General features: G+C 41.9%; 1 protein-coding gene across 1 annotated transcript in view; it reads right to left on the minus strand.

The window, feature by feature from the left end:
• Positions 1–14,458, minus strand: part of col4a3 (collagen, type IV, alpha 3) — a 123,728-nt gene that overhangs the window by 38,213 nt on the left and 71,057 nt on the right. The window contains exons 21-26 of the mRNA XM_021563185.2: positions 9,081–9,245; positions 8,356–8,448; positions 4,008–4,103; positions 879–949; positions 559–744; positions 173–341 (exon numbers count right to left, since the gene is read on the minus strand). Of these exons, the coding sequence (XP_021418860.1) occupies positions 173–341; positions 559–744; positions 879–949; positions 4,008–4,103; positions 8,356–8,448; positions 9,081–9,245 (780 nt within the window). The remainder of the gene's footprint in view (positions 1–172; positions 342–558; positions 745–878; positions 950–4,007; positions 4,104–8,355; positions 8,449–9,080; positions 9,246–14,458) is intronic.

Here is a 14,458-nt window from a genome sequence, read left to right on the forward strand (position 1 = left end):
CTGCAGGAGGAGATGAGTGTGAGACAAGAGTGTGACACATTTACACATTCTGTAAAACAGATCAAGTGAGACACGAATTAGACAAGAGTGAGACACACTCACACATTCTGTGACATAGGTCAAATTGCTGGGATGCCAGGTCTCTCTTAAAAAAATAATGATCTTACTGTACCTGGATCTCCAGGTCTCCCTCGCAGGCCTTGCACCCCCAGGTTGCCCTTCTGTCCAGGGCCCCCTGGGGGCCCCACACCTGGGGGGCCCTGAGTCCCCATCTGGCCTGTCCGTCCACGTATACCCTGAGAGCCGGCATCGCCCCGATCACCCTTGGGCCCCGGAGGTCCCTACAGCAAACAGACACCAAACAGTTAAGTCTGGGTACATCATGGATAGGGCCCCAAGTTTTTCCAAACCACATGGCCTGGCCATGAGAAAACACAGGCACTAGTTACAGGCTATAACAACAGTCAGATCAGATATTACTGTTACAATAACCATTCTTCAGTCATTGGCATTGATTGTACAGTCTGTAATGGTGGAGGTGGAGTGGGTCACACTCACAGGGTTGCCCTTTAGCCCTGGCTGGCCTTTCAGTCCTGGGTATCCAGGGACCCCGTCAGTCCCATCGCTCCCAGGAACTCCTGGAGCCCCAGGTGAGCCAACAGGCCCCCTGTCTCCTGGGGACATGGGACTTTTGTCCCCCTTGGGTCCTGTAGAACCTGGCACACCTGGTAAACCATAGGGACCCTACAGATACAAAGACAAAGGACAAAATCATTAGAATAAAATCTCCCACATACAATGTAAACACGCCTATATAAAGAATTTGTATCTGAATCTGGGGTTGATTCCATAATGTCTGTCAGTCCAGGTCAAGTCACCTGTGGACCTGGTGGACCTCCAAGACCTTTGACTCCTCTAGATCCCTTGGATCCAGGATCACCATCTCGACCTGGTGAAACACAAATGCTGTAAATACAGGGGCAGCTATAGAGTATTCTACACATACTAACCTATAGTAGAGAAGCAAACCTGTAAAAAGTGCTTGAGCTGTCATCCATGCTAGGTAAAAAAATTATGGGGTGATACACAAAGTTAGGCCGGATGTCATGTGCATTTTTGATTTTTAATGCCATTTTCAAGTTGTCAACGGTCAAATCTGGTGAAAATGTACATAATGAAATAGTAATAGATTTGGCATTAGGTCAAAGGTCAAACCTGAAATTCACAACAGAAACTGAGTGGATTATCAAACATAAACACTTAAGACTGTGGAAGGGACGCATTAATAGTTACTTTTCATACAGTTATTATGCTTTCAGACATGCAAATATACAGAAAATATGAACATTCAGACATGTTCAGCTACAGTTGTAGTCTGTAGTGCCACTAAGGACCATTCTCAGATGATGATATATGCTCTCAGAAAACTGAGAGAGACCCCACCAAACAAGGAAAACTTTACCTCATTAGAATCTGACTTTCTGGGCCAGAGATATTGGAGCTTTAATGCCATTTCTAAGGGGTACATGTACAAGCAGGCAAATAGGATAGTCACATATTCTGACCAAATTTACTTAGCATATCAAACTGACTATTTACTATTACCAACTGACTATTGAATCGTTTATACATACCATAGACTATTGAATAAACATAGTTTTGGCATAATTATTATGCTTTAAGCCATGCATATACACAAGAAAAGCACGTTCCATCATTTTTGGTCAAACTTGGGCTTTAGCAAACTAAAATACGTTTCTCAAACAGTTTAAATCCACTCTAGCCACCCAGAAAGACACTTCTGAACAATAAGCACTTTAAGATCATGTGCTACATGAGGATAGGACATTCTGAGGCAGAAATATTGGAGAGGTACTATACTGGAACTAAGGCAGAGATATTGGACTAATGCAGTCAAAGTTGACAATGTTGAGGTAATGACAGATTTTGTTCATACTTATATTCACGTCCATATGACTAACATCTGAATGTATACTTAAATATGCAGTACATACTTGGATTTTGGCAACGTCCATCATGAGAGTTTATTGAATATTTTCTGATGATTCCAGCTTCAAATATGTTCAATTATAGCTGTGGTATAAGCGGGAAAATCAACTTGGGACTGTATGCGTTCACTGGAAAACAATGAAACTCTGGAGGGTTATTGCCACTCGGCTAGCTTGTCGTGGCACACACCTTCCACATTTTGCATTATATTCCATAGAACGCATAGCCCCTCGTTGATTATCCCTCACTTGTGATACACAAATAAATACACATCATTTCTCAAGCATTTGATGACATGTGCTGTGTGGTACTATTCTATGGGAATATTAGCCACCCTCTCAAGTTTGTCAGGATAAAAACACTTCATCCAAGACAAATGTGTTATGCAGGGCCAGCCATTAGCATTTTAATGTGTGTACATGTAATAGAAACCATAAACATTTGGATACGGTGATACATGTTTATAATTTTCATTGAATATATCAGTGTTTTTTTAAAATCTCATGTTTATATTTTATTGTGTGCTTGCTAGTAATTCTACCCCATAAAAGATAAGAACGAGAAAAGTATTCGACTTTGTAGCAAATTTCCAAAATAATTGAGTACAGTATTGACACTGTAACTATGGAATATAGTCTGTACTATTGCTCACATACACAAAAAGCTTGATTACAGTAATTTCAAATATGATTGCAATGGGAGATATTATCCATCCCGTGGCTTTGGTCATATTCACTATCATACCTTGATGAATGTTAGAGTGAATCCTCTACCTACCCACACAACCTCCGTCAAACTGATATTCAGATCTTAGCACAGGCATTTGCTTTTGTAAGTATTACAATAATTACAATTTTGTGACATTTTTATATTTGTTGACATTCAGAGAAAAATGGTGAAAGCTCTTAAAACACTTTTTAAATATCTGTCTAATTTGAATATGACATTACAACATTTGTTATATTATATGTTATGGAATACCACAGATTTCTCTTGGATGAAGTGTTTTTATCCTGACAAACTGTAAAGGGTGGCTAAATTCCCCTTGAAAGGCCATTGGAGCACAAATAGCATCCAATGCTTTAGAAAGTCTGTGTATTCGTATGTCATTAAGATCAGCATATATCCAGTAAACTGTCATGATGGAAATTGCCATTTTCCAAGTGTGTATATTTAAGTATACATTCGCCTCAATGTACAATCCTCACAAGGTAAAGTTCTTATTGTTCAGAAGTGTCTTTCAGAGTAGTTAGAGGGGATTGCAATGTCTAAGAAAACACTTCGTTTGTATTGATATACTCATTACATTTGGTCAGAATCTGTGGCTGCTTGTATATTTTACCCCTTAGAAATGGATATACAGTTTCAATATCTTTGGCCCAGAAACTCAAGATTCTTACGAGGTAAAGTTTTCCTGGTTCAATAGGGTCTCCCCCGCAGTTTTCTGAGAATCATCTGAGAATGGTCCTTAGTGGGCTACAGACCACAACAGTAGCTGAACACATTTGAATGTTCATATTTTCTGTATATTTGAATGACTTAAAGCATAATAAATGTATAAAAAGTAACTACTAATGTATCCATTCCATAGTCTAAGTGTTTTTGTTTGATAATGCACTCCATTTTTGTTAAGAATTGCAAGATATTTGACCTAAAACTATTACTATTTCCATTATATCAATTTTCACCAGATTGGAAGCCTTAAATCTAAATTAAACATTGTGTATCACCACAACATTGTTTGAGCTAGCATGGATGACAGCCTTCAACAAGAAAATTGTTTTTTCAAGCAGTTTTTCCAGATTGGCTGATCTCCTACTAAGCCTAATAGGTCGACAACTGGAAATATTGCCTTTTTCCTGAACATGTGACCTAACATGGAAAAACTCAGGGCCATAGTGATATATGACCTGGTCAGACAAAACTTCTGGGCCTAGTCATTGTATGACATGACATGGCATAAAAGAGCTGTTGTTATGTTCATGTATTGGTGTTACCTGTATCTCCAGGCCTACCAGGCTCTCCGGCAGGTCCTGGTGGTCCAGGGTTCACATTAGTCGGCATGCAGAGTCGACAGACATCACCCTTCTCACCTAAGAGAGACATAATGACAGGGAGGAAGTGGTTGTTCAGTGGTTCTTGCCAGTGAAGCAACAAAGTAACTTGAGCTCTCATTGCCCCAGTGACAACTCAATGTACTCAAATCAAATCAAATTGTATTTGTCACATGCGCCGAATACAACAGCTGGAGTTGACCTTACTCTTAAATGCTTACTCAAGCTGGAGGCCCTGGGTATCAAACCCTCCCTGTGCAACTGGGTCCTGGACTTTCTGACGGGCTGCCCCCAGGTGGTGACGGTAGGAAACAACATCTCCACTTCACTGACCCTCAACACTGGGGCCTCACAAGGGTGTGTGCTCAGCCCTCTCCTGTACTCCCTGTTCACCCACGACTCCGTGGCCATGCGCGCCTCCAACTCAATCATTAAGTTTGCAGACGGCACAACAATAGTGGGCTTGATTACCAACAACGACGAGACAGCCTACAGGGAGGAGGTGAGGGCATTCGGAGTGTGGTGTCAGGAAAACAACCTCTCACTCAATGTCAACAAAACAAAGGAGACGATAGTGGACTTCAGGAAACAGCAGAGGGAGCAACCCCCTATCCATTTCGAAGGGTCAGCAGGGAGAAGGTGGAAAGTTTTAAGTTCCTGGGCGTACACATCACAGAGAAACTGAAATGGTCCGCCGACACAGACAGTGTGGTGAAGAATGCGCAACAGCGCCTCTTCAACCACAGGAGGCTGAAGAAATGTGGCTTGTCACCCAAAACCCTGACAAACTTTTACAGATGCACAATCAAGAGTATCCTGTTGGGCTGTATCACAGCCTGGTATGGCAACTGCACCGCCTTGAACCGCAAGGCTCTCCAGAGGGTGGTGCGGTTTGCATAATGCATCACCAGTGGCAAACTACCTGTACCCCATGACACCTACAGCACCCGATGTCACAGAACGGCCAAAAAGATCATCAAGGACTACAACCACCCGAGCCACTGCCTGTTCACACAGCTCTCATCCAGAAGGCGAGGTCAGTACAAGTGCATCAAAGCTGGGACCGAGAGACTGAAAAACAGCTTCGATCTCAAGACCATCAGACTGCTAAACAGCAATCAGTAACTCAGAGAGGCTACTGCACACATTGAGACCTGATCTCTGGACACTTTAATAAATGGATCACACTAGCCACTTTAAACATTGCCACTGTAAATAATACCACTTCAATAATGTTTACATATCTTACATTACTCATATCATATGTATATATTGTATTTTATACCATCTACTGCACCTTGCCTATGCAGCTCGGCCATCGCTCATCCATATATGTATATGTACATATTCTCATTCACCCCTTCAGATTTCTGTGTATTAGGTAGTTGCTGGAGAAATGTTAGATTACTTGTTAGATTTGTGTGTATTATGTAGTTGTTGGGAATTGTTAGATTGTTAGATATTACTGTACTGTTGTAAGTAGAAGCACAAGCATTTCGCTACACTCACATTAACATCTGCTAACCTTGTGTATGTGACCAATACAATTTGATTAGATTTTTTTACAAGACCTTAACCAACAATGCAGTTTTAAGAAAATAGAGTTAAGAATATATATACTAAATAAAATCATGTTTTTTTGTTTTAAAGAAACAAAATAAAATAACAATAATGAGGCTATAGACAGGGGGTACCGGTAGCTTCCGAGTCAATGTGTGGGGATATAGGTAAGTCGAGGTAATTTGTACATGTAGGTAGGGGTAAAGTGCTTATGCATAGATAATAAAAAGCGAATAGCCACAGCGTAAAAACAAAGCGGGGGGTCAATGCAAATGGTCTGGGTGGCCATTTGATTATTTGTTCAGCAGTCTTACGGCTTGGGGGTAGAAACTGTAAAGGAGCCTTTTGGACCTAGACTTGGTCCTTGGCGGTAGCAGAGAGAACAGTCTACTGGAGTTTTTGACAATTTTTTGGCCCTTCCTCTGACACCGCCTAGTATATAGGTTCTGGATGGATGGAAGCTTGGCCCCAGTGATGTACTGTGCCATACGCACTACCCTCTGTAGCGCCTTATGGTCGGATGCCGAGGAATTGCCTTACCAGGCGGTGATGCAACAGGTCAGGATGCTCTCGATGGTGCAGCTGTAGAACCTTTTGACAATCTGAGGGGGAAAAAGGCGTTGTCGTGCCCTCTCCAATACTTTCTTGGTGAGATTGGACCTTGATAGTTTGTTGGTGATGTGGACACCAAGGAACTTAAAACGCTCCACTACAGCTCCGTCGATGTGAATGGAGTCGTGTTTGGCTCTCCTTTTTCTGTAGTCCATGATCATCTCCTTTGTCTTGCCCACGTTGAGGGAAAGTTTGTTGTCCTGGCACCACACTTCCAGGTCTCTGACCTCCTCCCTATAGGCTGTCTCATCGTTGTCGGTGATCAGGCCTACCACTGTTGTGCCAACAGCAAACTTAATGATGGTGTTGGAGTCGTGCTTGGCCATGCAGTCGTGGGTGAACAGGGATTACAGGAGGTGACTAAGCACGCGTCCCCGAGGGGCCCCTTAGTTGAAGATCAGCATGGCATATATGTGTTGTTGCCTACCCTTACCACCTTGGGGCAGCCTGTCAGGAAGTCCAGGATGTTGAACTCTGAGCTGTAGTCAATAAACAGCATTCTCACATAGGTGTTTCCAGCCTTTCAAGGCACTTCATGGCTACCGACCTGAGTGCTACAGGCGGTAGTAATTTAGGCAGGTTACCTTAGCTTTCTGGTCTGCTTGAAACATGTAGGTATTAAAGACTCGGTCAGGGAGAGGTTGAAAATGTCAGTAAAGACACTTGCCAGTTGGTCCGCGCATGCTCTGAGTACACATCCTGGTAATCCGTCTGGCCCCGCGGCCCTGTGAATGATGACCTGTTAAAAGGTCTTACTCGTATTGGCTACAGAGAACGTGATCACACAGTCGTCCGGAACAGCTAGGGCTCTCATGCATGCTTCAGTGTTGCATGCCTCAAAGCGAGCATAAAAGGCATTTAGCTCGTATCTGGTAAGCTGGCCTCAGAGGGCAGCACGCGGGTGGTTTTCGATTTGTAGTCCATAATGGTTCGCATTCAGTCCTGTATTGACGATTTGCCTGTTTGATGGATCGTCTGAGGGCATAACTGGATTTCTTATTAGTGTCCTGCTCCTTGAAAGCGGCAGCTCTAGCCTTTAGCTCAGTGCGGATGTTGCCTTCTGGTTGGGATATGTACGTACGGTCACTGTGGGGATGTCGTTGATGCACTTATTGATGAAGCCGGGGACTGAGGTGGTATACTCCACAATGCCAATGGATGAATCCTGGAACATATTTCAGTCTCTGCTAGCAAAACAGTCCTGTAGCGTAGCATCCGGGTCATCTAACCAATCCCGTATTGAGCCAGGCACCGGTAATTCCTGCTTTAGTTTTTGCTTGTAAGCAGGAACCAGGAGGATATAATCATGGTCAGATTTGGCAAATGGAGGGAGTCGAAGGGCTTTGTACATGTCTCTGTGTGTGGAGTAAAGGTGGTCTAGAGTTTTCTTTCCTGTGATTGCACATGTGACATGCTGGTAGGAATGAGGATAAACCCATTTAAGTTTGCCTACATTAAAGTCCACGGCCACTAGAACCACCGCTTCTGGATAAGCATTTTCTTGTTTGCTTATGGCCTTATAGTACGGTCTTAGAGTGTGGTCTTGTGGTGGTAAATAGATGGCCGCAAAAAATGTAGACACACAGCACCACCCCTCATCTTACCACACATAGCTGTTCTGTCCTGCCGATGCACGGAAAAGCCAGGCAACTGTAAATTATCAGTGTCGTTGTTCAGCCACGACTCGGTGAAACATAAGATATTACAGCTTTTCATGTCCGTTGGTAGGAGAGTCTCGAACGGAGCTCATCCAGTTTATTCTCCAGTGATTGAACATTGGCCAATAGAAAGAATGGTAGAGGCGGGTTACCCACTTGTGACAAATTCTCAAAAGGCACTCTGATCTAACCCCCCTTTACTTCCTTCTTCAATCAAGTCAAAATGACATTTTATTCATAAAGCCCTAAAGAGCAAAATGTCAAAACAAACAAACACATCACTTTACAGTAAACAAGCCTATAAAACATACCTTCCATGAAGCTATGCAAAAAATTAACTGTTACACTTTTCCCAACCCTTAACTTTTACTGGACATGACAGTTGCAAACTGCACAATACATTCCATATCCTTATTCCTGCAATGCCCTTTACAGAATAACGTATTTGTCACAGAAAATACCTGTTTCTCCGAACCCGCCTCTATCTCCTGGTTGTCCTGAGATTCCTTTGATGCCTTTAGGACCAGGTGGTCCAGGGTTGCCTCTCAACAGATCTGTGCAAAGATCAAACCCACCGGGCAAAAACACGTTGAATGAATATTGTAGCAACATCATACTGCAATGAACTTAACGTTAAACGCCAATGGAATTTTCGTTGAATTTGCAGAAAGTAAGTTGTTGTTCTGAGTTTAATACTTCACCATTGTCAACCAAATAAAATATCAATGTACATTCAAGGTAATGCCTCTTTGAATTGATTAATCCTGTCATTGACAAATGTTCAATCCACTCTCATATCTAAAACTACAAATATGGAGAAAGTAATAAAGTCACCCTCTCTGAGATGGGAGCCTGTAGTCACAGGCTAACTAGCTAACTCTAACCCTGCTAACCTTTGTTAGATAGAGGCTAAACAGGGACTTGAAATACATTACAGTAGAATAAGATTGTGGTCACAAGTTACTAAACCTAGATCCAGCCTTACCCTTTGCATTACTGCGAATGTGGGATTATAGAGTATAGCAGTATAATATTAAAAGATAGCTAACTGCACCTTCAGATAGTTTCTGAGTTAATGCTGTAGTAATTGTGGTAGCTTTGTAATAACCATTATGTCTGACTTTTGAGGATGACCTAAAGTGGCCAGTTGAGGATGACAAAGTGGCCAGGTGAGTTGAGCAGGTACCTGGAATTCCAGGGGGACCACGGTCGCCTATGGGGCCATCTTTTCCAGGGGGGCCAGTGGGTCCAGGGGGGCCAATTATGTTAGGGGCAGGCTCCCCCCTCTCCCCTTTATCCCCAGCTAAACCAGGGGGACCAGGATTCCCAGGGGACCCAGGGAAAGACAACCCTGAAAACACAATACAATGATCAGCTTGGTGTGTGTGTGTGTGTGTTCGCACGTGTACAAGGGACTACGTCACCGTGAAGGGCAATGCGTTACAATGTGTGACGATGCGTGTGTGTGTTTGTCACTGTTCATGACAAATTTATGGCAAAGGGCAACCACTGTTGGCCACTGTTTTATCCCGGTGGTCTCTAGTTAAACTTTTAATGTGCGCTGATCTTAATAGCTTCCAAAATGTCCTGCTCCCTAAAAGCAGAGCTACAGTGCCTTGCGAAAGTATTCGGCCCCCTTGAACTTTGCGACCTTTTGCCACATTTCAGGCTTCAAACATAAAGATATAAAACTGTATTTTTTTGTGAAGAATCAACAACAAGTGGGACACAATCATGAAGTGAAACGACATTTATTGGATATTTCAAACTTTTTTAACAAATCAAAAACTGAAAAATTGGGCGTGCAAAATTATTCAGCCCCCTTAAGTTAATACTTTGTAGCGCCACCTTTTGCTGCGATTACAGCTGTAAGTCGCTTGGGGTATGTCTCTATCAGTTTTGCACATCGAGAGACTGACATTTTTTCCCATTCCTCCTTGCAAAACAGCTCAAACTCAGTGAGGTTGGATGGAGAGCATTTGTGAACAGCAGTTTTCAGTTCTTTCCACAGATTCTCGATTGGATTCATGTCTGGACTTTGACTTGGCCATTCTAACACCTGGATATGTTTATTTTTGAACCATTCCATTGTAGATTTTGCTTTATGTTTTGGATCATTGTCTTGTTAGAAGACAAATCTCCGTCCCAGTCTCAGGTCTTATGCAGACTCCATCAGGTTTTCTTCCAGAATGGTCCTGTATTTGGCTCCATCCATCTTTCCATCAATTTTAACCATCTTCCCTGTCCCTGCTGAAGAAAAGCAGGCCCAAACCATGATGCTGCCACCACCATGTTTGACAGTGGGGATGGTGTGTTCAGCTGTGTTGCTTTTACGCCAAACATAACGTTTTGCATTGTTGCCAAAAAGTTCAATTTTGGTTTCATCTGACCAGAGCACCTTCTTCCACATGTTTGGTGTGTCTCCCAGGTGGCTTGTGGCAAACTTTAAACGACACTTTTTATGGATATCTTTAAGAAATGGCTTTCTTCTTGCCATTCTTCCATAAAGGCCAGATTTGTGCAATATACGACTGATTGTTGTCCTATGGACAGAGTCTCCCACCTCAGCTGTAGATCTCTGCAGTTCATCCAGAGTGATCATGGGCCTCTTGGCTGCATCTCTGATCAGTCTTCTCCTTGTATGAGCTGAAAGTTTAGAGGGACGGCCAGGTCTTGGTAGATTTGCAGTGGTCTGATACTCCTTCCATTTCAATATTATCGCTTGCACAGTGCTCCTTGGGATGTTTAAAGCTTGGGAAATCTTTTTGTATCCAAATCCGGCTTCACAACAGTATCTCGGACCTGCCTGGTGTGTTCCTTGTTCTTCATGATGCTCTCTGCGCTTTTAACGGACCTCTGAGACTATCACAGTGCAGGTGCATTTATACGGAGACTTGATTACACACAGGTGGATTGTATTTATCATCATTAGTCATTTAGGTCAACATTGGATCATTCAGAGATCCTCACTGAACTTCTGGAGAGAGTTTGCTGCACTGAAAGTAAAGGGGCTGAATAATTTTGCACGCCCAATTTTTCAGTTTTTGATTTGTTAAAAAAGTTTGAAATATCCAATAAATGTCGTTCCACTTCATGATTGTGTCCCACTTGTTGTTGATTCTTCACAAAAAAATACAGTTTTATATCTTTATGTTTGAAGCCTGAAATGTGGCAAAAGGTCGCAAAGTTCAAGGGGGCCGAATACTTTCGCAAGGCACTGTACATGTGAGGTCGGTGATAACTTAGTCCTACTTTCTCCCCCAAATTTTAAAGCTCTCTACAGGGTTTTATCTTCGGTACAAATAAAACCTGGTAATCAAGCAGACTAAGGGGTGATTTAACTATTTGACAATCATTCAGTACAATTGAAATAAAGTAATTTTTCGTTTACGACAGCAATTAAACTGTGGCAATATATTGTACAGGTTATATGAAAGGAAAACTCATGTTGGGGACTCATTACTTTTACATTTCCAATGTATTTATTTTTTGTATTACATTTTTTAGGACGTTTACATTGTAATACTTCTGACAGCCAACTTTCTAACTCCGCCCATAACTTTTGGGTTTGATAACATTCCCAGAAGGCATGAATTATTGAGTCATTGTAAATCTAATACTTAAAACATGAATCTGCCGTTGTGCTGAAGAATTTGTGAATTTGATCTCTTGTATAATAAATTCTATACATTAGTTTATGCTGGATTAAGTTTGAATTTTAACACATTTTGTTAGTGATTTGTTAAAATGTGTTATTTTTAAGTCTAGTTATTTTCCAAGTTATGAAATCCAATAATAATTACAATTTGTCTAATCGATTTGAAGAAGCCTCCTGGAGCCAATGGCAGAAAGCCCTTCTTCCATAAAATAGCTGCACCTGTCATCTCCTGCCTCTCATCTCCTCAACCAATCCCAGGAGTCTGCCTCCATCCCCAAAGACTTGAAATCTGCATATGCTCAACCACTGATCAAAGATGGTGACATCACTGATCCCAACTCCTACTGGCCTATATCCATTCCCTGCCTCTCCAAACTCCTGGAGCAAATAGAAAACACCCAGTGTACCTAATACCTGAGCCATAACAACATTGTCTCTGGGTTCACGTCTAGTTTCTGAGAAGGTCACAGCTACATAACTGCCAAAACCAAGGTTCTCAATTACATATTCTCCTCCCTGTACAAAAACAACTGTGCTGCACTATTCATTGACCTCTCCAAAGCATTTGACACAGTTGACCACTCCATCCTCATCAATAAACTCAGACATCAGCCTCTCTGACAGCTCCCTCTGCTGGTTATCCAAATACTTCACTGACCACTCCCAAACCATCAGAAGTGAAAACATTACATCCAAACCCCTGATAGTGTCCAGTGTCCTTTTTCTGATGCTTCAATCCACCTTTACGCTGACAATATCATAATCTACACTTCTACCCAACCCCCCCCCCCTGCTATGGCCACATCCCAGCTAGCACATTAAGTTCCGTGGACATTCTGGGAATGTATGTTTTTGGTTTCACATTGGTTGTGGGAATGAAGCCATATGTTTCCTTTAAACGTTTTGAGAAATGAACATTTCTCCTGTTCTGGGAACTTCTATTTTTAGGTCGCAGGGAGGTTCTGAGAATGTTTCTTAAATGTATTTTTTATTTTTATTAACACTCTGGAAAAGGAAATTATAGTTTATTTGGAGGTTTTTTAATAACTTCCTTAAAACATTCACTGAATAGGCCTCCCAAGTGGCGCAGCGGTCTAAGGCACCGCTTCGCAGTGCTTGAGGCGTTGCTACAGATCCTGGTTTGATCCAGGGTTGCGTCACTGCCGGCTGCGACCGGGAGACCCATATAGGAAAGTCACAATTGGCCCAGCATCGTCCGGGTTAAGGGAGGATTTGGCTAGCTGGGATATCCTTGTCCCATCACGCTCTAGGGACTCTTGCTGCGTGCCCGGGCGCATGCACGCTGACACGGTCGCCAGTTGTACGGTGTTTCCCCCGACACATTGGTGCGGCTGGCTTCCGGGTTAAGCGAGCAGTGCGGCTTGGCAGGGTCGCGTTTCGGAGGACGCACGGCTCTCTCCCGAGTCTGTACGGGAGTTGCAGCAATGGGACAAGACTGTAACTACCTACTACCAATATCACAAAATTTGCTGCACGGTTTGTTGCTCCATCTTGGTCAGGTTGTTATTGTAAAAGACAACGTGTTCTCTATAGAGCGTCACAATGGACATATCATAATAGCCATAAAATGATAACCATGTAAATCTCTCCCAGACAAGATTACTTTTATCAATATATTCAGCTCTATTTACTCATAGATTAAAACATGCTAATTAGAATCAAATTAGACATCATGCCAGACTACAAATCCCTGCAAGCTCCTACATGTCATCTTTAGCCAACACCTTTGTTAAAGGTATTGTGTCAATTTAAAACTTGCACAAGAAAGTTCACAGAACTGCTGCCAAATTATTAATTACTAAATTTAGTTAACATTAGCTAGTTAATCCAGAGATTCTAACCTTTGCTTCGATTCGGCAGTATCAGATGTTTGTATGAAATATAATCCTATATTCTTTAAAGTATTTTAGATGAATTATCAGCTTTCAATGTTCCTGGTAGGTCGATTTTCGTTGGGGGCCAGAGTAGAGAACCTAAACGCAGATGTCTGGTATCAAACTTGTTTGACAAGGTATCAACCAGAGAGGAAGAGGCGAAGTGAGAGGCTTTACTCGAAGTGAGGAATTTTGTATGGAGGCTGATAGCTTAAATTTGTGTTCATCTAATTGCACTGTCCGATTTAAAGTAGGCTTTATAGCAATAGCATGGCGTGAGATTGTTTGAGTACGGAGCCCCACATCAAAATATTTTTCCACAGGTTTCATAAATTCAAAAATAGAGATTAAAAATTCACTTACTTTTTAAAAATCTTCCTCTGATTTGTAATCCAAAGGCTCCCAGCTATAACATGTAGTGTCGTTTTGTTAGATAAAATCCTTCTTTATATCCCAAAAAGTCAGTTTAGTTGGCGCCATCGATTTGAGTAATCCACTCGTTCAACGGGCCAAGATAGGATTCCGAAAATCTACCCCCTAAACTTTGTTTCAACAAACGTTTCTATCTAATCCTCAGATACTCTAAAACGTAATTAAGCTATAATATTTCATACGGAAAGAAGTATGTTCAACAGGAAAATGATATTAGCAGGTGAGTGTCCTCTTCGTTCTTGCATACACAAATTTCCAAGTCTGTGTCCCTGTATTAAAACTTATATTTCTTACTCGTTTTGGAAAAAAACTGAAACCTTGAACAAAGACGACTGACAGCCAGTGGAAGGCATAGGAATTGCATACTGGGAGCTATATTTAATTTCTTTACACGTTCCATTGGAAGAGCATGGGCTCTCAAAAAAAATATATTCAGGTTGGTTGTTCTTTGGATTTTCTCCAACCTTATCTATTGTGTTATAGTCTCCTACATTATTTTAACATTTCTACAAACCTCAAAGTGTCTTCTTTCCACTGGTACCAATTATATGCATATCCTGGCTTCAGGAACTGAGCAGC

This window comes from Oncorhynchus mykiss, chromosome 15 (assembly GCF_013265735.2).
Source record: "Oncorhynchus mykiss isolate Arlee chromosome 15, USDA_OmykA_1.1, whole genome shotgun sequence".
Lineage (NCBI taxonomy): Eukaryota > Metazoa > Chordata > Actinopteri > Salmoniformes > Salmonidae > Oncorhynchus > Oncorhynchus mykiss.